Raw genomic sequence first — 27,756 nt, 5'->3', positions numbered from 1 at the left:
CTTTTGGCTTAGTTCTCGAGGGTCCCTGCAGGCTCCTGAAAGGACCGGGCCCAGACGCGTGGGGGGCCTCGCGTTCCGGCCGGAAGTGGCGCACGCTGCCGGGCAGTGGCGGGCAGGTGTCTGCGAGCGGTCTGCGCGGCCGCGTGGGCCATGGGGCGGCGGTCGCGGGGTCGGCGGCTCCCGCAGCAGCAGCGGCCCGAGGGCACGGAGGACGGCCCCGAGGGCGGCGGGAAACGCGGCGAGGCGGTAGGAGCCGGGGGCGGCGGGCGGGCAGGGGACCCGCGTGTGCCTCCCCGACCCCGGGCCTGCGGGGCTGCGGCTGGGGGCAGCTCCTCGGGCCTCGGGGTACAACCCCCTTTTCTTCCTCAGGGCTGGGAAGGCGGGTATCCTGAGATCGTCAAGGAGAACAAGCTGTTCGAGCACTACTACCAGGAGCTCAAGATCGTGCCCGAGGGCGAGTGGGACCAGTTCATGGGCGCACTCAGGGAGCCCCTCCCGGCCACTTTAAGAATTACTGGTTATAAAAGGTAAGGGGGCTGTGCTTTCATTTTCTTGGGAATTAGGGCTAGGATGCCCCAGGTCAAAAGCGAGGTGGTTTTCTCCCAAGTTTTATAGTGCCAGTGAACCGTTGCATTTCAGCGATGTCGACTCAGCATTGAAGAGGGAGCACAGAAATCCTATGACATAGAGAAATATTGCAGGTGAAAGGTTAGAATCAGAAATGGAAATGCAATCAAAGAAAGGTTTGGATTCTGATTTTTAGTGAGCTGAGGATTTTACAAGAGAATTTGTAGAGCATTTATGACATCGAACGTGGATGAAATCGTCTGGTCTTTTTTTTCGGTCTTTATAGTTAAATTTTTGCAAATGAGTTGCAAGAAAGAATGAAACCGTAGGTATATTTAGAAGGGAAGAAATGCAGTTTTGTTTTTCTGGATCAAACAATGAAGATTCTTTAAATTTTGAAGTGATACAGTAAAAAGACAGTGACTAAAGAATGTCTTCGCTCTATGCAAAGTTGGATCTAGTTTTAAAACATTTGCAGTCTTAAAAAAGATACAGTGTATTAAATTAGCTTTTTAGATTAGTTTGAAACTTTCTTATTTTTTAATAGCCATGCAAAAGAGATTCTCCATTGCTTAAAGAACAAGTATTTCAAGGAATTGGAGGACTTGGAAGTGGACGGTCAGAAAGTTGAAGTTCCACAGCCACTGAGTTGGTACGTACCACCACACTTAATCATGTTGGGTTCCTTTTTTCCTTCTTTAAAAAAAAAAAAATTTTTATTTGATTTCACAAATAGATGCTGACAGACATGTTGGGTATTTCTTTGGAATATTAATCTCTGTCACATGAATATATTCCTTGTTACTGCATTTGCTGTTAACACAAAAGAGCCTGAATGTATTTCCAGATATCCTAATGTTCTTTTACCCAATGCTTTTATGGACATTACGATGGTATGCAAATTTTCATAGATATTTTACAGCTCTCTATTTGAGACACTAAGTTCAGTTAACTGTTCCCAGTAGATCCAGCCTCTTTCTCTCCTTGATATTACCACTTCTACCATCACCATGTTACAGCCTTTGTTTTCTCCCATCAAAACTTTTGCAGAATGTGTTCTCTACCTTCAGGAAAAGGACAGACTTAACCTGAGGAAAGATTGCCACAGTCTGCTGTCAGGTAGTCTCCTGGTAGTCTCAGTGCAGACTGGGCTGGTCCATGCAGTCTCCCACCACCTTAGCACCCAAGCACATTGCTGCTCTCAGTGCTGCCCTTTCTTTACCTGTCCCAGAGGTGTCCTCTGGGCTACCTGTTCCTCCTGGCCCAGTTCACCTGTCAGTTGTGTGAAGGTGATCCCTTGTGCCGGCAGCATAGGTGTCTTGTAAAGTAACTGGAGTACTCTGGAGGTGCCAAGCCCTGGGTTAATTTATACTTGTAGAAGTTGTTAAAACAAAAATTGTTATGGTTTCATATTTCAAAGTGCCAACGTTGAAGTATTGAGTTTTCAGAGTAAAAAATAAATGTTTTAAGTAACTTTTATAAAAAGATGAATTAAGCATTTTGCATTAACCCTTGAGGTTTTGGCCATTCAAGTGCATGGTGTTTGTTGTCTTACCTTTTTGTTTTATTTTTGCTGTTGTTGTTTTGAGACAGAGTCTCACTCTGTGCCCTGGGTAAAGTACAATGGCATCATTGTAGCTCACTGCAACCTCAAACTACTGGGCTGAAGCCCTCCTGAGCAGCTGGGACTGCAGGCGCTGGCCACCATGCCCAGCTAATTTTTCTATTTTTAGTAGAGACGGGGTCACACTCTTGCTTAGGCTGGTTTCAAGCTCCGGGCCTCAAGTTATCCTCCTGCCTCGGCCTCCATTACAGGTGTGAGCCATGACACCTAGCTTGTTATCTTACCTTTTTAGATGCCCTTTAGTGATTACAAACCAAGGTCAGGTTTTCATTAATCATGGATTACAGATTTGCTTGCTTTTTTTTCATTGGCCTTTTGGACTTTCAGTGTCCATATCACAGACCTGCATATGCACGGCACACATATTTTGAATAAGTGCTGACTGGCCAAGCACTAAATTGATACTCAGCCAAGATCAAAGCCAAATGTACCAAATTAATTTGTTTCTGGGATAAATTTGCAATTCTATTCCAAAAAAAAAAAAAATTCAATGATGGTTTTTTTTATGGCATATTCTAGTCAGATTTTGAAAGCTTGAAGGGTACAGTACAGGAAAGTAATTCAGGTGCTGGGGTTGCTGTCGGTGGTTACTAATTGTGTGTCTGCGGTAGTGAGGTCAGTGGGAAAGGAAGATGTTCAGCCTTTGGTTATGGAATTGCTGAGGTGAAGTGACCTTTACAGGATCAAGCTTTTCTTCTGAATAGTAATAACTAGGTTATAGACTTTGAAGATTTTGTTGATTGTACTGATGCTTGTGCACTGCTTAGAGTAGAGGCCATCTGGCATTGCCAAAAACAGGGTTATAGTTGTCCTTGGGTAACTTCTATTTTGTAGTTTAGCATATATTTGCTGCTTCACACAATCCCCTGAAAACATTTTTTCCTAATACCTTGTGTCTGTGCAGTGATGGGGTAAGAAAGACTTTCAAAATGAGATGTCTTTTTCCTCTGGTCTCAGCCAATAGGAGCATTTCAGCACACATCTGTAGGGCGGAGGTGCCCTCTCAAGGCCTGTCATTGAGATCATTTTCGTCTGCACGTTCCAGCAAACTATGAGAAACCATGGGTTGCTAATGAGTCTTGCTATTTTGTTGTTCTGCAAACTGCAGTTAAACTTTTTGGTTAGCCCTTTTTAACATATAACAGCTGCTTTTTCCATCTTGTTTGTTGAACATTATGTATGGGTACATGAGGAGGTGAGAGTCCTAAACCTCTTAGAAAGGCCCTGCAGATTGTCTTAGTTGAAGAATGAAAGTGAATCATTCTCTGCCGTCAGCCAGCATCTCTTATGCTATTTTTTGCTTTAATTTTCTGAACACACAGCTGAAGGAAATGAACAAAAACGTATGATTTGGGTTCCTGGCTTTTACCATTATCAATGATAGTTTCTTGACAGCTTTGTGCTATAAACATTTATTCATTCAAATTCACTTGTCAGTTGTGGGATACTCATAAATCTTTCAGCAAGCAAGTAAAGCAGAAACTTTCCAAGACTTCTAGTGGTTTTCTGTATTGTTCAAAATACAGAAATAGATCATGTAACATTCTTCCTAATCCTTTTGTATATAGTAGAACATAATTTGGGAAAGTATGTTTTGGAACTGCATTTTCTAGAAGAAATGTTATACTGTAGGACTATAGCTTGGGCAGATGTAATTTTTTCTTTCTTTCTATCCACTCAGAACACTAAGCTATTATCCTAAAGCACTTTTATTGATTTGACAAATCAATTGGTCAGAACACACCTTACTGACATTCTGTTCATGTGTTTTTTAATGTCTGGGTAGGTGATTTGTCATAGATCTTGTGTATGTTTACAAAGTTTTTATCCCCTTGAGAATTTTTGATACACAAAGGTGACAATGGTGCTTTTAATTTATCATCAAATAACTCCACATAGGACTTTTTCTTAAGACTCATGAGGTAAATTTGAATTCAATACCAAAAAATTAAATACAATTCTTCAAGATTGTTTTATTTGTTGTTAAAATCTACAGAGATTTTGCTAAACATTTATTGGCTCAAAAAAGATGAAGCTGTTCCTAAAGCTATATAAGAAACATCCTTTTTATTTAACTGTTAGTCTCTGTAGTTAACTATTTGAAAGTTATTAAATGTTTTTATTCATAAAATTAACATCTTTCACAATTATAAATACAGTAGGATTTTAATCCCATAGTAAATTTACATTTTAACTATTAGAAATTCATTCTGTAAGGCACATACGGAGATATTTGTTATATCTAGACTGCTTATGAAAATTCAGCTCTTTACAATAAGTCTATATGGCATGTTCATATTTGATAATATTTTTGGTGGTATGAGAAGGTGGTAACTTATGTGAAATCCTACTGTCATTGATCACAGAGAAGTTCAGGATTGCCAGAAATTATGTAAGAGCGAGCATTTGCTATTCACAGATAGTGGTTGCAGTGGCACGGCAGATTTTGCTCAATACTACCGTGAAAGCCAAATTTGAGTACATCCTACTGTTTGGCCCTAGCGAGGCCAAAAGGGTATTTCAAACTAAATTCTTTTTTATATGATTTTCTTTTGGCTTTATATTTTTCAAACAAGTTAAACATTGAAGAAAGAACCAGGAGTAGAAAATAGAATCAAAGCACTGGGACATTTAAAGAGTGACTATGAACAGATTCAGCCAGTTTAATCTTCATTATTTGGTAGAAAATACTTTTCAAATGTATCTTATAACATTATGACTCTTGAGCAGTGTCTTCAGTTCTTAAGGCCTAAGTTTGTTTCTGTCAAGTAATCACTCAAAAGTTTTAAAGCAGTCAAATGTATTTGTATTTCCCAAACATTCCAGTTTAATTTTCATCTATCCCACTCCAGCTACAATTTGATGCATGGAAACACTGTAACCTTCTTTGTTAAATTGAGCTTATTTTTATACCTCAGACTTAGTGCTAAAACTGCAGTAGGATTTATGGCCATGTGATGTGTTATGCTTAGCTTGTCGTTGGGTTAATTGGGCATAGTGCTGTGTGTCACATCGTATTCACTTGTGCAGGTGCAGGTTAGTGGATAAGTGCAGGCCAAGTTTGAAAACACATCCTTCCCAATCAAGGACATCATCATTTATAGAAAGTTCAAATATTAATATGTTCACAGAAGTGGCAGGAGATACTTTGTTCTTAGGTATATGTAGGTAACCATTAACCTAGGGGCTCAAATTAATGTATTAGTGGTTCCCAAGGTGGTTTTCTTGTTTGTTTTGGTATATAAAACCTTTTAGTACATTATTGAACTGGTTTGTTTTTAGTAATAGTGAAAAGTATGTTTTTTAAAAACTAATCAAATGTTTGTCAAGCACCCTGACAACTGTCCTCCTGCATCATGTTGATTCTGTGCAACCTGTATTTCCTTAACATTTAAGTGACTCATCATTTTACATCTTTTTTTTTTTTGTGATGACCTCTACACCATTGTTAACATACCATAGTGAAGAGCAGAGGAGTCTCTGCTTTTTCGTCTGATCGTGAACATTTCATCATTATAATTCTACAGTAATATCCTGTGCATGTGTCTCTTATAATCACTGTGGCTCTCCTGTCTCTGACTGGGCCCAGTGCAGTTAGAACCAAGCTCCTTTTCCCCCAAGGACATCACCGAGTGTTGCTGACTGTACTTGAGGATTGTGAATATGAGCGAGGAGAATCAATTTGAATGTCTCATTTGGTATATGACCTGTATAAGCAAGAAATTGTCAAGAGACCACTTTATATATAATCCAAACATGTTTTACTTTCTTATTGGTCAGGTATCCTGAAGAACTTGCCTGGCACACAAATTTAAGTCGAAAAATCTTAAGAAAATCTCCTCAGTTGGAAAAGTTTCATCAGTTTCTAGTTAGCGAAACGGAATCTGTAAGTAGATTTCTTTGGGTTTGTTGGTTTCCTTAAAGCTTTTCAGGCACAGAAGCATTGTGGTTGTCTTTTTATCGTACTTGTCACTGGACTGATGGGTAGACAAAACACACAGAAAAGACGAGTGTTCGCACCACCTTTAATTTCTGATCATTTGTATTACGTATCCGATATCTTGTTTGGCTTGTCTAATCATGCAGTTTATTAAGGGTATCAGTCACAATTGTCTGTCTGATCTATTGTTTCCTCTTACCGGTGGATTTGGGTGGCCGTAGAATTGGGGTGAGCACTGCACTTCGTTGGCAGGACATCGTTCAGGACAGCTACTTAGTCCGCTTTCATTTCCTCCTCAGGTGCACCTCCCAGGTGCCTGTCCTGCAGATAAAGTATTTATGTTTTTAAGGCCATGTTGGTGGATTATGGGATTTTTGTTTGTTTTTAATATATTTTATTAAAAGTGAGACTTGTGATTTTACTTTTTATCATCTCTGTTTTTTCTTGCCACGCGTTGCACCTGTACTTTGACAAAAAAACAGCACCCAGGCACAACTTTGATTCTCATGCGGCATCTGTTGTCACCGTCTCGGTTTCTTTGCCACCCCACATTTCTTCAGTGCAGTTCAGGTGCTGAACTTCTTACCTTTAACATCAAACCATCCCTAACAAAATAGCTATTTGCTCATATAATGAATATTTAAGTGAATGCCCATAGAGTTTGGATATTGTAAGCTTTTTCTTTGGAGCTCTTAATCTCACATTTAAAATCAGAGGTTTCCTCCTTCCTACTTTCTTATCTGTTAATACTTTCTAGGCAAGTAAACCTCTATGTGTCACCAGTTTATGGTTTTTTTTCTTTTCGCTCTGAACTTACAGAAATACTGTGCTTCCCATGTTTTTTCACCGAAGCCTTTAACTAATTTGGAAGTCGTTCCCCTCAGTGCTAATCTCAATTCTAAGCTCTTCCCAACCTGCAGCTGTTTCTTACCGCTGTGGCTTTCTGTGCGTTTCGGTAGCCTTTTAAACTGGGCTTCTGTTTGCCTAGCCTTTCCTTCCTGAACAGTAATAAGAACCAAGAACTAAGCCCTGCCACATACTCTGTACTTTGGCCAGCACAGGAAGAGATTCTCTTGCTCAGCTTTTAATCTAGATGGAAGGTCAAGTAAGGATAAACAAACTGTTAGAACAATTCAGGTTTGCACTTTGAATAGAGGAGAGGGTTTATGAGGGATAGTGTGATACACAGTGGGGGATCGGTTTGAAGAGCCAGGTTTTGGCACCTTGAAAGGGTGGAGGTGACGGGAATTTAGTGTGGATAGCAGTTGTAGGAAACCAATCTAGGTTTTTGATCAGGAGTCAGCATGATGAGAGCTTTCAAGATTAATGGTGACACCCTCTGGGTTATTCAAAGCTGGCTGCAAAACCTCTTCAGAGAGTGTTTGTAATCCGGTGACTAATTGCTGGAATGTCTAGGGCCTGACTTCCCCATCCTGCTTAATGCTTTAATTGAAAACTTGCATGGAAACCGAAGGCAAGCATATCAGAATCACATTATAACCCAAAAGCTTGGAGTCAGTGTGCCTAGTGAGTGACTCAAGATTCAAGTAGTCACTGTAGACTCGTTGCTGGCCAGAAACCCATGAAGTGAAACCTAGCAGAGATAAATGTAAAAGTCTGACTGTTAGATGCCTAAGTTTAAGGTGTGTCACGGCTGCTCAAGTACAAAAGGCTGGGGTTGTAGGGTCCTAATGGAGCAGAAGCCTCAGGCTTTGAGGCTGTTAGAATAGAGCTGTGATCCTGGCAAGTGCTGGGCCAGATCAGGAGAATTTTGTCTACCTCTGAACAGTTGTACCTTTTAACAGATGCCCTGGCCTGCTAGAGAAAATGTAGAGGACGGTTGATTGGTGAGGAATTCTAGGCAATGATGATCTGAAGAAGGAAATATGGGAGCACTGATTGATGTCTTTGTCTCTTTGAAAAGGCAGTTATGAGGAATAGAAAGTGGACGTGGGCTGTTTCTGAAAACAGAGGATGACTAAGAAATAGGTGCTAGAATTTTAGTCCAGGGAAAAACCACCTGGCGGTAACTTTCTGTCCTGTGCTAAGCTGATGCTCCCTGTTGCTGAAGGTGTTTAGACAGCCGTCTGCCTTGGAGAGGTGCTCATCCAGCTTCTGTGCGCTTACGATGGGGACTTGGGACTGTGCAAGTGTAAAATCCCTTTTCTTTTATAAAAGTCAGTGCCTGCAGTACGGTTTGATATTACTGGTTATGCTTGATTAGCCTTCAGATTGCTTTATCCATTAATACAAAATCTATCCTCATTTAATACAGTAGGAATTCTTTTGTTCCGTGTAAGATTATCTGGTCTTTTTCTGTTGCATTTGAAACAATGCTCAATATTAAAATTTTCTGGTTTTTTTATTGTTAATTTTTTTCCCCAAGGGAAATATCAGCCGTCAAGAAGCGGTTAGCATGATCCCACCGCTGCTGCTCAATGTCCAGCCTCATCACAAGGTAGCAAACTTTAACTAGAAACATGGGGTATATCAAGCAGAGTCCATAAGGAAAAGAAACATGGGGGTGGATAGTTTGTTAATCAGTTTTTGTTGGAACCATTTTTTCTTAATATAGTTAATCCTTTTTTTCCTTTTCACTTTGGATGAAGAATGATTTATGTTTTAGGTTCTTTTTTGCATTTTTATCCTACTTAATTTTTACAGTTTAGATAACTATTTTGTCCCTTTTTTTTTTCTCATCATACTTCCACTGTCTATAATATTTTGTCCCTTCTTAAAGTCTATTTATTTATTTACTATACAGATTATCTTCAGTGATTTTGATTGGCTAAATTAGCTTGACAATCATAGTGAACATCTGTTGAGAGCTTATTGTATTCCAAGCATTGTTCTTTGTTCTTTACGTTAATTAATTCATTTTATCATCTGCATAACGCTCTTAGGGTAGATACTGTCACCATCTCTATTTTTCCAGATGAGGAGAAGGAAGCAAAGAGAAGTGAAATAACTGACCCCGAGTTTCAGAGCTAAGAAGGGGCTGAGGTTTTGGCCCAGGTAGCTCTGTCCCATAGCATTATAACAATTCTTATTCATCTCTGAGTTTACTGTTTTCACTGGTTTCTAGTGCTATTCTGTTCCCATCTTCTTTGGAGACTGTACCTTTATCATTCTGTGATTTCAGGGACATTATATTAGGGAATCCCTAAAAGTAAAATATGTCATACAGTATAGATATATTCTATAAAGAAATGTATTTAGGTCTTAGACTAGAAATCAAAAGATTAGAATGACTCGTAAAATTTTTAAATTAAATGTAGAATATTTGATTTAAAAAAAACGTTAAATGTTTTCTTGCTTTATGAATAGATCCTAGATATGTGTGCAGCACCTGGCTCAAAGACCACACAATTAATTGAAATGCTACATGCCGACATGAACGTCCCTTTTCCAGGTATGCATTGGACTTGTTTTTAGAAGGGTAGGAATATTATTACTTTGGTTAGTTGTAGGCAAGCAAAAGATCCTAACATTGCCTGCTAATTGGGCCCTGAAGTCTCGTATGACAAGCAGATAGCTTTTCTGTCTACCACTAGTAGAACTAGATGTTTTTGTACACCATCATCAGTAGTTCTCAAACCAACACATTCGTACTTGCAGGGGTGGGGAAGCTATATTTTGTAATTATATTTTCTATAAAAGCAAATAATGTTTCCTTATCAAGCATACTTATAGAAGATAGACTTTGCAGCTTGAATTTTTAGTAGTAATAGTTCACTCCTTTCCCCCACCCTTTTTTCTTTTTTGGATTACTTACTGCCTTATGTGAGAAGCAGTAGAGCATAGTTTCTAAAAGGTGCTGTCAGAGTTCCTGGGTTCAGATCCCACCACCATTTAATAGGCACGTTATATGATGGTTTAAGACATCACATAAGGAATGGGATATCCGTGCTTAGCTTACAGGGATATAAGAGAGAAAATTGCTCAGAAAGTGGCAGCTGTTATTTTAATATCATCCATGTCCCTTTATAGGAATTCTTGAATTCCTGTCCTTAAGTGATCCTCAAGCTAGGACTACCGGCCTGAGCCACTGCATCCAGCTGTAGTGATTCTTTTAAGAAGTGGATACAAATACTCTCCATGGTGTTTTAGAGTCAGCCGTTAATTTCATCCTACTTTCTTTGTTCAAGCTGTCTGCTCTAGTTCTGTTTTAATGGACATAGTTGTTAGCTGTGTTTTTTAAAGCCCTCCTTTTTACATCATTCCAAGATAATGCCTTTGCTAGAAAGTCTTCTTTATTCTTCCCTGTTTTTAATTATTGTCTCTAGATTGGTGGTAAAGAGCCTTGATATCCAGCAGGAGTGATTTCTCCTCTTTATATTATTGGTGCTTTGCATTTCATGTTGTTTGGAAGCGTGACTTTGATCATCAATGTTGTAGGCATGTTTGCCTTTGTGCTGGGCGTGTGAGAGGAACCAGAAGAACAGAAATAGCACCCAGTGAACTTCCCAGCAGCAATTCTTAGCCTGGGAAGAGTCCCAGGGACAGCTTATACTTTTAGGTGCTGAGACCCCACCCCAGGAGTCTGATTCACAGATTGCAGCCCCAGCCCATGCTCAGTATTTTGAAACACTTGTCAGATGATTCTCTTTTCTGTGCCTTTCTCTCCTCACCCTCCTTTGTAATGAATAGTTACCAATAATAGAAGACATTTTGGGCACAGTATGAATAATTGTTGAACAAATGAATTTTGAGGTTTTGAAGTTTAAGTGTCCATAAAATCTATGCAGAGCTACCTAGTTCCTTTTTTTTTGAACTACTTAATGTATTTCTAGAAAATCTTGACCTTGGGTCTTAACTTTGGAGGATTTCTGTTTCTCACCTGCTGACTTAGAGGTTATATTTCAGGAAATGACTCCACTTATGCTGCATTTCACCTAACGGTACAATTTTATGTTCCCAGAGGGATTTGTTATCGCTAATGATGTGGACAACAAGCGCTGTTATCTGCTCGTTCATCAAGCCAAACGGTTAAGCAGTCCCTGCATCATGGTAGTAAACCATGACGCATCCAGTATACCCAGACTCCTGATAGATGTGGACGGAAGGAAAGAGATTCTCTTCTATGATCGAATTTTATGCGATGTCCCTTGCAGGTATTTATATTTTTAAGGGTTCAGAAAGCCAAAAATCCATTAAGGAAATCAAATCAAAATGAAGCTGCCTGTGAAAACGCATGCAATTGTACATATGAGTCTTGTGGCCACAGGTGTGGAGAAAGGTACTGAAGCCTAAACCACAGGATGCACACTCAGAGTTTTAGTAATAAACAGATCGGACATTGAGTACAGAACAAAGAGATTAAAAAATGGATGGTTTTTATAGTCTTGAGAAAGATAAAAGAAAATACCTGAGAGGAAGATAAAATCATAAACTCTCATTGTGGTGTATTTCAGGATATTATTGGTTGGAACAATTTGTGCATCCCAAGAATTTCTATTTGTTTTTCTAATAAGTACAGTACGTAAAACACTTTGTCATAGTATAAACATAAACACATTGAGTTTCACATTGTTTATAGTACAATGAACAAAATTCAAGAGTTCAGAGCTTTGAGAAACTTAGTTTACCTGTATTTTTATACCTTTCTTCAAATTTTACATGTAAGTTTTAGATATTTAGAGTTTATATATGAAAGAATTCCATGGTATGACTGAGTAACAGTTTTTCCAAAGAGAAAAGAAAAAACATAACTAAAGGCATCTATTCAGTTTCCAGACGTGGTGCATGGACGATGATGATCTCAGGTGTTAATACCTTTTGAACAGTATAAATTTGTTGAGACCAGAGTTCAAAAACTGCCACAAAACTTGTTAGCAATGAACACAAGGTTTAAATATGATACCTCATTATGGAAGAATTCCATTTTTTTTTTTTTTAAACAAGTGGCAGGTAGATTTACTGCTTGTAGCAGGACTCAGGTTGAAAATTTTAGCTGGTTGCACTGAATATGCCTTTGTTTAAAATACCCGAAAAATTCCTCTTTAAAGTAATATTTAAAATAGGCCAGGTAAGTTCTTTTTCCCCCCTAGGTTGCAATTTTCTTTTTTTTCTTCTTCTTCTTCTTCTTTTTTTTTTTTTTTTTGAGATAAGGTCTCTCTCTATTGCCCAAGGCCAGGGCCAATATGCAGTGCCATCATCATTGCTTGCTGCAACCTCAGACTCCTGGGCTCCAGTGATCCTCCTTGCCTTAGCCTCCCAAATTGCTGGGACTACAGACTCCAGCCACCACTCCCAGCTAATTTTTCTATTTTTGGTAGAGATGGGATCTCTCTTGTGCTTAGGCTGTAGGTTGCAATTTTCTGATTTTCCCTAAGGACCAATATTTTCCCACTCCTGTTTTCCTGTGATCAGAAAGATAACTCATTTTGTACGCCTGAGAATGGAATGACCTAGTGAGCAGTTCCTTGCAAGCTGAGGAAATTTCTCAAATTATGGTGTAGTTTCCCACCATATAAGCCTCTGGCATATAGCCAGGGACATCATTTAAAAGCAGGCATCATATCTCATAGGACGTTTCCATCCTGCTGACCTTGTACCTTAAGCACATGTGACTATGACCACCAAAGAAAATTAAACTTTACAGAGAAAGACAGAGGTTATCCCTGGAAAAACTGGGTAGATAAAATTAGACAAGGACAGAAGATTAACAATTTTAATCTTTATTATAAAATGTATAAGGAAATAGTTTCCATTAATAAAAACATGAGAATAACTTTCATTAAATAAAAGTAGAAAGTCAGAAATGTTTAATTATAGGAAAACTTTAGTAAAGAAATTAAATTAGCTTAATTGAATTTGCTGTGGAAAATTCTTTGAGTGTAAATTTATCATTATTCACATAGTTTTGATTAAAATGTCTTTGTTGATGAGGTTCTGTGCTCTAGTTCTGCAAATAAGTTTTGTAAGTATTTTTCCCAAGAGGAAGCAGATTAATATCTCTTTAGATGTTGAATGAGGTTTCTTGTTCATTGTTTTCTTTTTGACTGAAAATTGAAATATAATTAAAAAATATAAGGTGTTAGATTGTTCCTAAACTAGAAAGTTGATTGTGGTTTGTGAAAATTTAGATTATTTTCTAATTGATATTTATAATAATACCTGTTTTGTAATTTAGCTTACATATGACACATCTATTAAAATTGAATTGTCTACCTGTATAGAATTTTAAGTTCTTGAGTACTTACTTTCTAGTGGAGATGGCACTATGAGGAAAAACATTGATGTTTGGAAGAAGTGGACCACCTTGAATAGCTTGCAGCTACATGGGTAAGTCAAACTTTGTGACTGGTAACACTGCATGACAAGTAGATTAGTAAAGATTTATTGTTAGATTATGTAACTAAGCATTCAGATCTTCCAAGGCTCTGAACATCAGGGAGTGATAGTAAATGGCCACCTTCAGGGGTTTGCTTATATATCGGAAGTTGTTTTTAAAACTTTTCAAGAGTAGTAACTGCAAATTGTATTCATTTCAGATACACATTTATTAAAAATACTTTTTATGAAAATTTCTTGTAACATTTCAAATGTTTTTTTCATGAAATAATTCCTTAATGTCTTATTTATCTTTTTTCTTTGCAATTTTGTGCTTTTGTGTTCTTTGCCGAACATTTTGATTTCTTCTTAGAAATATTTTTTGATTGGCTTTTTTTATGATGGGGAAAACTTTGTAAGAAAATTTGGAAAATTCTTAAATGAAAAGAAAATCTCAAAATGGTGAAACTTCTATTAATGTTTTGTGTATTATGGCGTTTTTCTGTGTATAGGGATTTTTAAAATACTTTTTTTAAATAGATTTGATTGTTCTGTCGATAGAATTTTGTATTTTTGTTTTCATTTGACATGAAAAGTTGCAAGTTCTTGCAAGCAGGACTGTGCGTGATGTAAAGTGTGCAAGTATGGAAATTTTTAATAGTGAAATTCATCTAAAACGTTGAATTTAGTAATCAACTTTCTGCTTTGCTTGGTGACATATTGGGAGAGGTTAACCGAACTGTAAAGACAATTGTTTAAATAGATCCTTTTTTATTAACACAAAACACCTTATATAAGTTTACTCTAATTTCACTTAGAATCTGAAGCTTTTTTTATTATAAGTGTCATAAAAACTTGAAATACATAAGTGACATAATTTATAAGTAGGTGCTTCTAATATGTGTGCTTTGTGGACTAGTTCAGTCTTCTGTGACCTAACGTCAACCCTTAGCTTACAGCTACGTATTGCAACTCGAGGTGCTGAGCAGTTGGCAGAAGGTGGGAGGATGGTGTATTCCACATGTTCACTGAACCCCATTGAGGATGAAGCAGTCATAGCATCGTTGCTGGAAAAAAGTGAAGGTAAGCACACTGAATGCATCTCTTAATAAAAGTGTATGCTTTTCAAAAATGTTTTTTGCTAAGGAACGGTGTGTATTCCTATAGGCCTTTTCCTGGGCATTTGCTTATATGATATATAATATAAAGTTTACCATCTTAATCATTTTTAAGTCTGCAGTTTGGCAGTGTTAGGTATGTTCACATTGTTGTGCAACCATCTCCATCAACATCTGTGTCCAGAACTCTTGATCTTGCAAAACTGAAACTCTTGGATCTATAAACAGTAGCTCCCCATGTCTCCCTCTCCTTCAGTAACCACCATTCTTTTTTTGGTCCCTGATTTTGACTAGTCTAGGTACCTCATCTAAGTGAAATCATGTAGTATTTGTCTTTCTGTGGCTGGCTTATTTTGCTTGGTACTGTGTCCTCAAAGTTCATCCAAGTTGTAGCGTGTGTCAGAATTTTATTCCTTTTTAAGGCTAAATAACATCCCATTGTACATGTAAACCACATTTTTGTTTATCCATTTATTCAATGGACAGTGGGTTTCTTCCATCTTTCGGCTGTTGTGAATAATGCTGCTGGGAACATAGTGTACAAATATCTCTTCGAGACCCTGGTTATAATTCTTTTGAATACATAGCTAAAAGTGGAATTGCTGGATCATACGGTAATTCTGTTTTTAGCTTTTTGAGGATCCCCCTCATAGTGTTTTCTGTATCGGCTGCATCATTTTACGTTCCCGCCCACAGTGCACAGGGGTTCCAATTTCTGTACATCTTTACCAACACGTCCTACTTTCTGGGGTTTTTTGTTGTTGCTAGTAGCCATCCTAATGGGTGTGAGGTGTTATCACACCATTTTCTACTACAGACATGTAGTGTAAAATGTTCTGAAAGAGCAGTTTTCCTAATGTTTTTATATAAAATATTTCTGTTTTTGTTTTGCTGAAATCTTAACTTTTCCCATCATATTCTCGCTAAAGCAAATAAGGAGAAATTTCAGACTTACACCATGTTTCCAGAGTAGAGCACTACCGAGTTCACTGTGCCCATGTGTGTGAAGTAGTTGAAATGTTACTGGTGAAATGTGTGTGCGTTTCCTGAGCAGTGGCCACGCCTGCCGCCCTTTCAGCTGGGTTCTTACCGGTGGCCGGGCCGGGCTGGGCTGCAGCCCTCTGATAGGTCATGCCTTTAGAGACCTTTATACTGGAATTTAATGGGTTTATTTTGTTTTCCTGTACTTAACGTAGACCTACATAGAAATGTGATTTCTGAGTGATGCATGGTCATAATCTCCGTGGTTTTGGTGGTACTTTATTTCAGAAGGAGTGTAAGGAGGACAGTGGCAGATATAATTTCCTAGTTAGTTTATCCATAGTAAAATCATACCCAGAAGTATGACTTTGGGTCAGTTGTGAGAGCTGTTGAATCCTGCTCAGATATGTCTCTTTAGCTAGGAATTTTAGAGAATTGTTTGTTGTTCCGTGTAGCTTGAACCACACGAATACCTCATATATGCCCCTTGCCACAGTCTGGTCTCAGATCTCGGAGAAACAGAAAATTGACATTTGTTATGTCCATGCCCAGTTGCTGTTTACTCTGCTCAAGCCCGAAGGGTAGTTTCAGTACTTGTGGGTTCTCAAACTGCTTTCTTAAAACTGACTTCCTCTGGTTTCTTGGTGAGGGGTTTTCTTGACTTGGAGTGGTAGTCACAGCCCCATCTTGTGCTGCTTAGTAAGGTTTTTATAGATCCTTTAAGCATTCATTCGATTACCTCTGCTAAGTCTCTGTTGCCTAATTAAGAACTCTATGTATTCCTTTTTGTTCCTTTTCCTCTTTTAAACGTGTAGCTGGGACCAAAAGCCAGGTCTCCTGCTGATTTAGGAGAGAGCAGGCGCTTGTCTCCACTAAGCTAGTCTTCCCTCGTGGTGGGTGGCATAAAACTGAATGTTTAAAAATTTCCACAGTTCATTTTAAATGTTGCTTTTTGATTCTGGGATGTTTGTTAGACATAAAGCCATGAAGACCCAAATCATCTAACTGGTGTGTTTCTAGAACAGAGAGATGGACCAGGCACTCTGAATCCCAGCCTCGTGTCACATACCAGGCTGCCTTCTAAGCAGAGTTAGTCTTTGCATTCGTGGTTGGACTCTGCAACGCCTTTTCATTTGAACAGCTTTTTTGCACTATAATTTCCATATTGTAACATTCATTTTAAGTGTACAGTTCAATGATTTTTAATAATTTTATTGAGTTCAATACCCCTTACCAGGGTCTAGTTTTAGACATTTCCTTCATCCCCAGAAGGTCCCTCATGCCCATTAGCATTCACTTCCTGTTCCCATCCCAGCCTGGGCGGCCACTGATCTACTTTTTATCAATGGAACGTCCTTTCCTGGACATTTCCTGTAAATGGAATCGTACAATGTGAGATCTTCTGTGTCTCGTTTCTTTCACTGGGCATAATGTACCACACCTTTCTAAAAAATAGATATATATTCTTTTTTGCTACATAGGGGCTTTGGAGCTGGCTGATGTGTCTTCTGAATTACCAGGGCTGAAATGGATGCCTGGAATCACGCAGTGGAAGGTAATCTTTCTTCAAGGACTTCAGTTCAAAAGAGTAGGTTCAGCTTAACAGACTTAGAGTCATAAAAGTTTTAAAGTATGCATTTTTGGGTAACTTGAATAAATACTACATCAGGTTATGTAGTTGAATCAAAATTTCAAAATTATATTTAATGACAAATGATACAATTATACAAATGTGGAAAAGCTTTCTTGCCCTTATTTCACCTATAGGAATCAGCTTTGTTACTCTTCTCCCCATAAGGTAACTTTGCTTTTTTAATGGTCTGGGATTCAACTTACATTTCCAGTATGAAACAATTGACTTTACAGTTTAGGCCAGAGTCAGTTTTGAGGATTTAAACAGCAACAATAAAAAAACTACATGGAAAATGTTGTCTTATAATTGTTGTCCTGGTTTTTTGGAATGAAAGTATTTCATCTTTGTTTTTAACAGATTTTATGTAATTTGGGGATTTTCTGTAAAGATTGGTTTGTTTTTATCTTGGCAGATAATCTTCCTGTCTTTGGAGAGAGTGCGGTTCACCATCTGTCACATTTGAGAGCACTTGAACTGTTACTCTGTGATTTCTTATTATTAGCTAGTGCCGATAATCCAGAAATGTACCTTCCCATGTTGCAGGTAATGACAAAAGATGGGCAGTGGTTTACGGATTGGGATGACGTCCCTCACAGCAGACATACCCAGATTCGACCCACCATGTTCCCACCAAAGGACCTGGAAAAGTTACAGGCGATGCACCTAGAGCGGTGGTAAGTGTGTGAGGCTCTCTGGGTTTGGGGAGGGTGAGGAAGGTCCAGTCCTCTGGGGAGCTGATACGGTTTGTTGGGATGAGTTAGAGGCAGCAGGGTGACAACCTCAGAGGTGTGAACTTCCCAGTGGGTACGACATTCTCAATGACTGTCAGTCTCTGGCAATGGCATTTATAAATAGGGAAATTGGTAAGAGCCTAAATGGTAATACTTTGAATACTTCGTGAACCTTTACGTATTACATACTGGCCATTCTATGAGTGAGGTTTGCCTAAGTATCTGCAGTAAGACATGACTTCTCTCACATCATCTTTGTAACATTTGTCTTAACACTAAAAGGATGCATTTTGGATCAGTTAAAAAGCATGAATTACCTTTTTTTTTTAGCCTTAGGATATTACCACATCATCAGAATACTGGAGGGTTCTTTGTGGCAGTATTAGTGAAAAAATCATCAATGCCGTGGAATAAACGTCAACAAAAGGTAAGTTTTTTTTTTTCTTTTTCCCAAAATAATATTTCATCAAGTGCTTTTAAGACAAAACCTATTGGGAGTTTAGTGGGAGACATGCAGAGATGAAGAGGAGTTGGATGGGCTGCAGCAGAGGGTGGAGCCTGAACAAGGGGAAATTCATGTAAATTTCTAGTTTCCGAAACACACATTTCTTAGGGGATAGGTAAGTGGAACGAGAGTGTAATGCTCTGTGCCTCGAGTCGGAAGCCTCCCAGCTTCTGTTCCGGTTCCCGGTGGTTGCGGAGCCCCTGCTGGCCTCAGGCAGGCCTGGCTTCAGCGTGGCTGTACAGAAAGATGAAAGACTTGGTCCAGGCCTGGCTAAAAATGTACGTCCTGACCTGTTGTAATGAATGTAAAAACCCACCTGCCGGTTCCTTCCTGAGGCAGATCAGGAAGCCGAGAGGTGAGGAAAGAGCAGCCTTCCTGGTCTAGGCACGGTGCTCCACACCTTGTGTATTGGCCTTTTCTACGTAACAGGTTTTCACTTTTCCTTCATTTTGCGTCTGATACATTGTCTTACTTTTTAAAACAACGTGGTTGTCATTTGCTCATTTAAATATTAATACTTCTCCCCTTTCGGTTATGTTGGTTTCTTTTTTTTTTTTTTCCTATGACTCAGAACTGGTGATTTTTTTTTTTCTATATTTCTTTCTTTTTTTTTTTTTTTGTTTTTTTTTTTTTATGTCTGTTTCTTATTCATTTAGTTCAACACGTGTTTTGGTTGTCTCCCCTGTACGTTCGCACAACTTGTGCTGCTGGGGGCCTGCGGGTCACTCCAGTAGTGTCAGTGGGCAGCACGCCCTAGTCTAGTTGAGGTGACGAGGCATGTAAACACACAGCTGGAACACAAGCCAGGGAATTCGGTCGTGGAGGTAGCACAGAGAGAGGGTGGTGGAGAAGGGGCCATTTGAGCCAGCCTCTGAGCAAGGCGCCATTGCCAGCGGGGGCAGAAGGCTGTCCCTGACCTGGTTCCGAGGCTTGGAGTTTGTCTGTCTGTTTTCTACGTGGAAATAAAAGGCTCTCTCTGGGAGGCAGTGTTGCATAGCGTTAGGAGCACAGAATCTCAGACTCCAGCTCCTCCACTGAATACCTTTGTGACCTTGGAGAAAATGTGGAACTTGCCTGTTTAGAGGCATCTTAATTTGTAAATGTCATTGGGACTAGGAATTCCTACTTTTACCAGTCTTGTGACTTGTTAGAAGGAACACTACACGTATTTTTAAAGATTTTTTGATAGAAGTAAAACATTTTGCTCATCCTCAAAGCCAAACGTAAATTATACTATTGCCCTAATTCAGAAGTTTATTCTTCAGCGTGTGTATCCGTAGTGCCTGGAGATGTGCTCTTTTTCCTAATTCCCACAGCGGTTTGTCCATAGGCCCTGGAACAGTTCTCGCTTTTTTTCTTATTGTTATACATGTACTTTTTGCCCTCGCCTGATGTTTTAGGAATCATGTTTACTCATTGTTTGTGTCCTTCCTTGTGTCTTACACAGAGCAGATGCACAATAAGCATTTTTAGGTGGAAACAAGCTGGTCTGATATGTCCTAAGGCTATATATGCTTTTTGTGGGAGTAAGGTATAATCAGCTCTAACACCAAAGCAATGGTGTCCATGAATTTCATTTATAATAGCAAACATTTAAAATGACACTTTAATAAAATTCTCTTGTTTTTCTGCATGTAATGCTGTACAAAAATGTAACTAGTTTTGTGAACTTAGTATTTTTAGTTTTCTTGTAGCATTGCAAAGCATGCTGCTCTGTGTGTGTAAATGAACTTTTCCCCTCGGACAGCTGCAGGGTAAGTCTTCAGAGAGCAGAGAAACCACACAGTTGAGCCCCTCGGATCCCACAGAAGGGAAACCCACCGACCCCTCCAAGCTGGAAAGCCAGTCGATCACAGGAACTGGTGACACAGAAATAATTCAAACAACTGAGAATTTAGAGAATAATGGCAATAAGAGAGATGGCGTGTGTGGGTAAGAGAAAGGGTTATGTCTTGATAATTATCTAGTATTTTCTCAGCCCCCTTGTATTAAATGGGATCCTGCAGCTGCACCTGTTGGGGGTTGCACGGGTGGGTTTGAGAGCACAGCACATGTGTGGTATTGACACACGCGTGTGAGTGCTATGCTCCACGTGTGGAGGCTAGAAGGTGTGGACATCTGCTTCCTGGTACAGGACACGTGCAGAAAACCCCATGCTGCACAGAACGGGGTGAGCACTGGTGGGAGAGGAAGGGTGAGCTTTAGGTATTTAACTTATCTCAAAGATCACAGATTTATTCGTCTTATCCTAATTCCTTTTTTAGTCCTCCTCCTTCAAAGAAAATGAAGTTATTTGGATTTAAAGAAGATCCATTTGTGTTTATTCCTGAGGATGACCCACTCCTTCCCCCTATCGAGTAAGGGTTAATGTGGTCTTTTTTAATTTTTAATTCTTCATTTAAAGAAATTTACTGTCGAGTAATAAATGCACACTGACCACATTTAGCCATTGTTTTGTATTTAGTGCTGTATGGCTTTTTTTTTAAATTGCGTGTTAGAGTAGGATGACACTTTAGAGGTTGTTTACTCGACTTTTCAATGTAAGGCAAAAGAGAAAGCTTCACGCACAAAGAACGTGTAAAGATGATGGATGAGAAAACTGGACCGTGATCCTGAGCGTGATTGCAGAGTTCAGTTGAGAGTCCGGTGGCCAAGGCTGCACGGTCAGCTCCTGCTGCAGAAACGAAGAAGGGGCGGCGTGGGTGTAAGTGGGGATAATGTAGGCAGAACATAGAGGAAAAGTGCTCAGGGCAGCAGTCACAGACTCATGTGTTTCTTATTCATTAAATTTTAGCATATGTATGTCAGAGTAGCCACTCAGGTTTTCTTTATAACTGGTCCTTTGCATACATTTGTAAAAATCTTTTCTTAAAAATTAAGTTTCAAAAGTAGTGTTTTCAGGTCCTTGTCACTGGAGTAGCAGCTGATGGGAAGCTGCCCTTGTTAATGTAGGCCCCTGGTTCAGCTCTGCCCCAAATACTGCCTGGAGGTTTCAGGTGGGAGGAGACGAAGCTTGGACGGTGGGGTGCAGAGCAGGGCCCAGCGCCCTCACGCCGCACTGCAGCTTTGGACATTCCAGTCTGTAGGAGAATGAGGTGTTCGGAAACAGTCTACCAGAATTGAAACTAGTATAAACAGCACTATTTTGTTTCCAGGAAATTTTATGCTTTGGATCCTTCCTTCCCCAAGATGAACTTGTTAACTCGGACTACAGAAGGGAAGAAACGGCAGCTCTACATGGTTTCCAAGGAGCTGCGAAACGTGCTGCTGAACAACAGCGAGAGGATGAAGGTACCGCCACCGGGCGCGGACGGGTGTGGCTTTTCACTTCTTTGCGAGGACAGGTTTGATTTGGGTGGAGCAAATCCCGGCACCTGCCTTCCCCGTCTTCAGCATTGGCTGAGGGGAAGCCTGCCCTGTGGCTTCAGAGCTGTTGGCCAGCACAGGGCTGAGGGGTCCCCACCAGAGTCCTCCTGACTCTGGTGGCCTGTGTCCTGTGCCACTGTCCTCGCAGCTGGACAAGCCTTGGTGTGGTCCTCATGGCTTGGCCTCCTGGGAGAGAGAGCACAGAGGGTTTGGGGGCTACGACTGCTGCTGCTCTTGTGGCCCTTTGATTTGTCCTTTCAGAATTTTCCTTAGAACTTTGCCAGTTTTAGGCCCCCCGTTCATCTGCATTACTGTTTATTCTCTGGGGGCATTCCCCCCTTGTCTGTCTGTTTAATGCAGCAGGTCACCAAGTGCTTTGGGGCCTCCACGGAGTCAGAACTATTTCCGTAACAACAGTAAGACGAGGTCTGCTTTTTCACTCCTCTCCTGGGGGTTGCCAGGCCAGGTGACTTGTGACAGCATCCTTGCCCTTAGCGGCCACTGGAATGTGTGCTGACATATTCTTGTGTTTTCAGAGTTTCCCAGTTTTAATTTCTACGGTGGTAGGTATTCGTGCCCTTGAGCCCACGTACACAGAAGCTGTTAGTCGATTGTTGAGAACCGAGTTAGAGGCAGGTGGCTTCTCGGTGGTTTTCTGTTTCTTCTTCCCTCTCCCCTTTGCAGGAGCTGCTTCCTTCCATACAGCCTTGCCTCCTTTCAGCAGAGGGGTTGTTGTTACTGATTATCCTGAGTTTGTGTGTGTATTTCAGCCAGTTTTTTCATTTACAGGTTATTAACACAGGGATAAAAGTCTGGTGTCGAAATAACAGTGGTGAAGAGTTTGATTGTGCTTTCCGGCTGGCACAGGAGGTAATTTTGGGACGAGACTTGAGTAACACGAGCCCTGAATCCCTGGGAAGCAGTTGGGAGGACACCGGGCTTTCTAGCCGGCAGGACACGCCTGCAGCAGGTCATCCAGCTTCCTCCTCTGGGGAGGCCGTAGTGAGGCCAGGACATCATGCACAGAATGTCCCTTAGAGCCTGTGATCGCTGTCATTCATGAATGGCATCCTGGTGATCTATCTCTTATTTCCACAGGGAATATATACATTGTACCCATTTATTAATTCAAGAATTATTACTGTGTCAATGGAAGATGTCAAGACACTATTGACCCAGGAAAATCCATTTTTTAGAAAACTCAGCAGTGAGACATACAGTCAAGCCAAGGACCTGGGTAAGCAGTTTGAATCGCATGGAGGCTTAATTTGTATTATCTTTATAAGGGCAGGGAAAATACAAGTGTTTCTTTTTCTGGCATATTTATTAATCATATTTTTCAGTATATTGTAGCTTTATTTTTACTGATTATATCAGTTTTCAGAGGGTTTTTGTGGAAGCCTAATTGATAGAATGTTCAGGATCGAAGGCACCTCTTGGGGGTTGCTGTACTTCCCTGGGCCCTGGGAGAGCCCCTGGTGTCGCCCAGCAGCCCACGGTGAGGCTGTGTGAGTAGCCCCAGCCAGAGCTGCTGCCCAGCTGCCTGTTGGCAGGTCCCTGGTGCTTGGGTTCATCTGTTACTAATGCAATGAACACAGGTAGACAAGACCAGTTAACATGAGGCATCTGGTTGGTTTGGTGTTTTAGCCACCTTTGTTGAAGCAAAATAATACAGTCTCGCCAGCAGTTGTTACTGTTCTGCTGGCCAGCCAGGATAATTATTGGTTGCATTATTGTTTTCATATTTCATAAACTTCCACTTCACATCACTCTAGTGACCTTTTCCCCTAAGCGTGAAAATAATTTCACCAAGCCATTCTAATTTTGTTCTTCTTTTGTGTTCATTCTTATTTTTTATAACTTACTGTTCAATGTTTCTGACTCAGTTTGATGAAAACCACACAAATCAGTTACTGCAGTTATGTAACCATACCTCTTACCTGTTCCTGCTATTGTTTCCTCGGGTGAAAACCACAATTTAAAGTAGAGATTATTTTAAAGAATAAGGGAACTGTACTTGTTTTCTTGTAATCCTGCGTTTAGGTGATTACAGTATCATTTTTTATAATTCTTGTGTATTTCATGCTGTTTCTAGGAGTTGGTGCTATAATTTATTTAATCTTGAATTTTGAGGATTAACCAGTAGTTACTTCCCAGCCTCCCTGCTTCTTTGAGTGACTGGTCAAGTCACTTCACTTTAAATCCCTTGCTTCGTTCCCCGTCGAGATTGTCCTCACTGCCTTGCTCAACTTGGCTTCAAGTTCAGAGGCCTCTTTTTTCCATCCAGATCTTTGAGACAAAGAGTATGTATTATTAATATCTGTTCACTTTCTTCAAGATCCGTTCACACAGCACTAGGCAGCTAAACATGCTCGTTGTACGTGCCCACTACCTGGAAAACTTGGCAAACGTGCGTCTGTTTCTCTTCCAGCAAAGGGAAGCATCGTGCTGAAGTACGAACCAGATTCTGCGTAAGTTGGTACACACCTTGTCATTAGATGTACATGCCTCATAGCCTTGTAGTGATCCCATTGGGGAGGGAAGGGTTATGGGAGGGTGGGACCTTCGTGACTCAGAAGCCTTTTATGAGTGTTCCCCTGAAGGTAGTATCATGAGAACTTCAGAACTGAAATATTCTTGTGGGTCATCATGAAGATACTTTTTTATAGAACGCTTAGGCCGAATAAATGGGTTTTTATTTATAGAGAATAAAATGTGTAGTACTTATTCTTTAAGCATTAGAAATTAAGTCGAATTTATGTCTAGTGCAGAATAAATGTAAAGACAGGACAGTTAGGCGAGGTGGAGTTCTTGTGTCTTCATCATCGGTTCAGACGATGTGTGTAGGTCACCTGCATGCATCAGGTGTTGTTGTAGGGGTGGGGCGTGAGGTGCGTGATGCTCACGGTCACCAGCATGGTCTCCCCGGATCTTCATGGAGTCCTCGGAGCAGCAGGTCCTGGTGTCGGCAGCACTTGTCGGATGAGGACAGCAGGACACAGAGTTGGGTGGCTTGCCCGAGTGCCTCAGCTTGAGTGGCAGGGTCAGATCTCACCTGTGACAGCCGCCTCTTTGTAAAATAAAGCACCATTTTGAAGAGGAGGAAATAAAACGGGGTGCAGGGCTGAGCGGGATTTGGGGGGTGGTTAGGTAGAGCCACAGTGTAGGTTCTTTGGGAAGTTGGCATTTGACCCCCGGTCTGAGGGATGAGAAGGAACTGCCCGGGGACACACCCTGAGGCAGGGACGGGCTGGAGGGCCATGCGGGGAGGCTTAGGGATCAGCCTAGGAGGGAAGGAGACCTGCGCCCCTGCGTGGCCAAGGGGCTCTTGTGTCCTTGGGAGTGAACTGTAGAGAGTGGGTGGGCACAGACCAGCTGGGGGGGCGGCTGTGGTGCGGACATTCAGGGGGCCGTAGGTATGTGTCCGAGGTGGGTTGTATGTGGGCAGTGACAGGGAGGAGCACCCAACGTAGGCTTCTGGGTTTTGAGTTGAGCAAATGTCATCTCCCAAAGTGTGAAGAAAAGGAACTAACATACTAAGTTTGAAATGCTTGAATAGACATGAGAGTAGACATTAGGGTAGGCAGCTGGATAGAAGTATTAGGAATTCAGAGGAAAGAAAGCCCCAGCTAGGAACATTTGGGATTTATGAGCGTCTAGATCCAGTATAAAGCTGTGAGGCTTGTGAGATAACTTAGAAAGATGGCGTCGGTGGACAGAGAAGGCGTTGGTCCGCCTGGGGTCTGCCATCACTAGAGGGGGCAAAGGCAGAAGCAGGAGTGGCCAGGAGGCTGCAGCAAAGCCACGCGTGGACAGTGCAGCAGCCGGGGGACGGTTCTGGGAGGCTGCAGTGGGGAACTGTGTCCCACGCAGAGGTGGCGAAGGCAGGTGGCATTGGCAGTGGGTGCAGTGGCAGCTGATGGGAGAGGGCAGAGCAGTGCAGAACTGGTGTGGCCGGCTCCTAAGTGTTGGCTGTGGGCGCCGGTGGTAGGGTTTGTGGGGTGAGGGCGGTGGGTCACGGGGAGGTTTCAGGTGGGAGATGCTGGGCGTGCTTGTCTGCTGGCTCGCAAAGGCATGGCGCTTTTCCAAAGCGGTTTGGATAAGGGCCCAGAAATGGTTTTTCAAACCGTGCGGCCCACGAAGAAAACGCTGGGCTATCTTAAGATAAGGATTCACTTTTCCACATGTAAACAGTTTTTACTAGTTGAAGTACACAGGTGAAAAGACAGCTTCAGGAATAATTATTAGATCTTTTCTTTTAAAAGGTGGCAGTTTGGGAATTTCTTGTATTTTCCTCTCAGTATCCATGCTTTACACTAGGAAAATGGAAAGATAATTAAGTAGGGCTTCTAGGAGCCCAAAAACTAGAGCAGAGGCGGTATGGGAGAAGTTAACTAACAATGCGCAAAGCAGTTGCGAAGGGCAGCCTGCGAGGTCCACGCCGCCTGCCCTCTGCTGAGGGCCACGGGCTGGAGGCCGGGACGCTTCGGCACAGAGTGCTGCACGCTGGGAGCGGGAGCGGCCCGGCTGGGCAGGGCTCAGCTTGCGATGTGGGGTCACTAGACACCGGGTTAGGCAAAGCACTGAGTGTCGAAAGGATGGTCCTGGGTCCCACACCTGGTTCTGCCATCTGCCCGCTGGCATCGTTACTTCGGGCAAGTCACCCAGGCTCTAAGGAGCCTCAGTCCCTTCGGTCATGGAGATGTGAGGGCAGCTGTGAGGAGCACGGAGAGAAATGGCTCTCGGTCTTCGGGCGGGGAGCATGGGTGGGACTTCGCACTTGAGGAGGAAGCAGGCAGAAATTCTAGCATTGGAATTGGGTGTGAAATCTGAAGATTTGGGGCTGCTCCATTGTGAACTCTCAGAAGGAAAGGCCGACCCGAGGGTGTTGATCTTACTCGGGACATGAAGAAGGACCCTAGGATCGCAGCGTAAAATGTCCTTCCAGTAGTTTTGGCGGTTTTGTGGGTATTTTTTTGTTTTTTGAGAGGTTGCATATTAATAATATCTCTTTAGATGCAATTGTGAGAATGTTTACATTTACACGAAGCCATTTTTATTTGTAGGAACCCCGATGCCCTTCAGTGTCCCATTGTGATGTGTGGGTGGCGGGGAAAGGCCTCCATCCGAACGTTCGTGCCCAAGAATGAACGGCTTCATTATCTCAGGATGATGGGGCTGGAGGTGTCGCCAGAGAAGAAGAAAGAAGGGGCTGTTCTAGCGGGCGGGAGCGCAGGCGAGAGCGCAGGCGGTGCCGGGCAGCCAGAGGACGAGGTGAGTGAGGAGCAGAGAGCAGGGGCGGCCGGCAGCCCAGTCTCGGAATCGGGCTGTGACCTGGACACAGAAGTGGGCTGTGACTCCGACGGGGCAGCAGGCTGTGACCCGCTGGGGGCCGAGCTGCCCCGGTGAGCAGGCCCAGGCAGGCCTCCCCCTTGGTCATCATCGACTGAAACCAAATCCAGAACTGACTCCGACCACTTTTAAAGATGCAGACTGACGGGCGATGGGAGCGGCCCGAGTGGTCAGCACTGCTTTCCTGTGCTTAGAAAGGTATTCTTTGGGCATCTTGGGGGTTGCTCATTTTACTTTGTTTCTCTGGCCAAGCTGTGTCCGGTGTGTCTGCTGAGGTCGTAGACTCTCACTGTAACAGGCGTACTTCTATCTAGAAGTAAAACTACCCTTGCAGAAATTTCAGGTCCCTTTTGTTAAGCCTATATTGATTGGTCTTAAGGTCCGGTATTTTTTTAAGTATTATTTATAGAAAGAATGTATAACTATATAAATTGTTGGGAAACTGTACTATAAGCTTTAATAATTGAGTTGCACATTAGCAGTGTGACCTTCATATGCAGTGGGGTTAATATCTGAGGCCTCGGATGACTTCTGTGCCTTTTGTAATAAAGGATAAAATAAGATGTTTCTCAGAGCAAGAGCTGTATTGTGAATTGTGATACTAATTATGAGGGAATTTTATGTGCTTTTATTGAATGAAGTGCTTTGCAATTTTTATTTTTAA

General features: G+C 41.4%; 1 protein-coding gene across 2 annotated transcripts; it reads left to right on the top strand.

Moving 5' to 3' along the window:
• The first annotated feature begins 109 nt into the window (after positions 1 to 109).
• Positions 110 to 27,756, top strand: NSUN2 (NOP2/Sun RNA methyltransferase 2). Of its 2 annotated transcripts, XM_069492822.1 has the most exons (19): positions 110 to 246; positions 370 to 527; positions 1,115 to 1,219; positions 5,972 to 6,077; positions 8,518 to 8,589; positions 9,459 to 9,543; positions 11,053 to 11,245; positions 13,344 to 13,418; positions 14,359 to 14,489; positions 16,987 to 17,060; positions 17,682 to 17,812; positions 18,200 to 18,296; positions 20,122 to 20,306; positions 20,639 to 20,731; positions 21,530 to 21,665; positions 22,530 to 22,610; positions 22,839 to 22,977; positions 24,172 to 24,211; positions 26,807 to 27,756. In XM_069492822.1, the coding sequence occupies exons 1-19, from the start codon at positions 151 to 153 to the stop codon at positions 27,147 to 27,149; spliced, it is 2,340 nt and encodes a 779-aa protein (XP_069348923.1). In that variant the 5' UTR covers positions 110 to 150; the 3' UTR covers positions 27,150 to 27,756. The 2 variants fall into 2 exon arrangements, with proteins under 2 accessions (XP_069348923.1, XP_069348924.1); XM_069492823.1 differs by lacking the exon at positions 1,115 to 1,219.

Source organism: Eulemur rufifrons, chromosome 17 (genome assembly GCF_041146395.1).
Source record: "Eulemur rufifrons isolate Redbay chromosome 17, OSU_ERuf_1, whole genome shotgun sequence".
Classification (NCBI taxonomy): domain Eukaryota; kingdom Metazoa; phylum Chordata; class Mammalia; order Primates; family Lemuridae; genus Eulemur; species Eulemur rufifrons.
This window is presented reverse-complemented; position numbering and strand designations above follow the sequence as displayed.

Excerpts from the sequence above, each read along its gene's own strand:
- NSUN2 (XM_069492822.1), top strand. The coding sequence starts at position 151 with ATGGGGCGGCGGTCGCGGGGTCGGCGGCTCCCGCAGCAGCAGCGGCCC. Across the intron at positions 17,061-17,681 it reads CTGGAATCACGCAGTGGAAG|GTAATGACAAAAGATGGGCA; the intron begins GTAATCTTTCTT and ends CCCATGTTGCAG. Across the intron at positions 20,307-20,638 it reads AAGAGAGATGGCGTGTGTGG|TCCTCCTCCTTCAAAGAAAA; the intron begins GTAAGAGAAAGG and ends TTCCTTTTTTAG.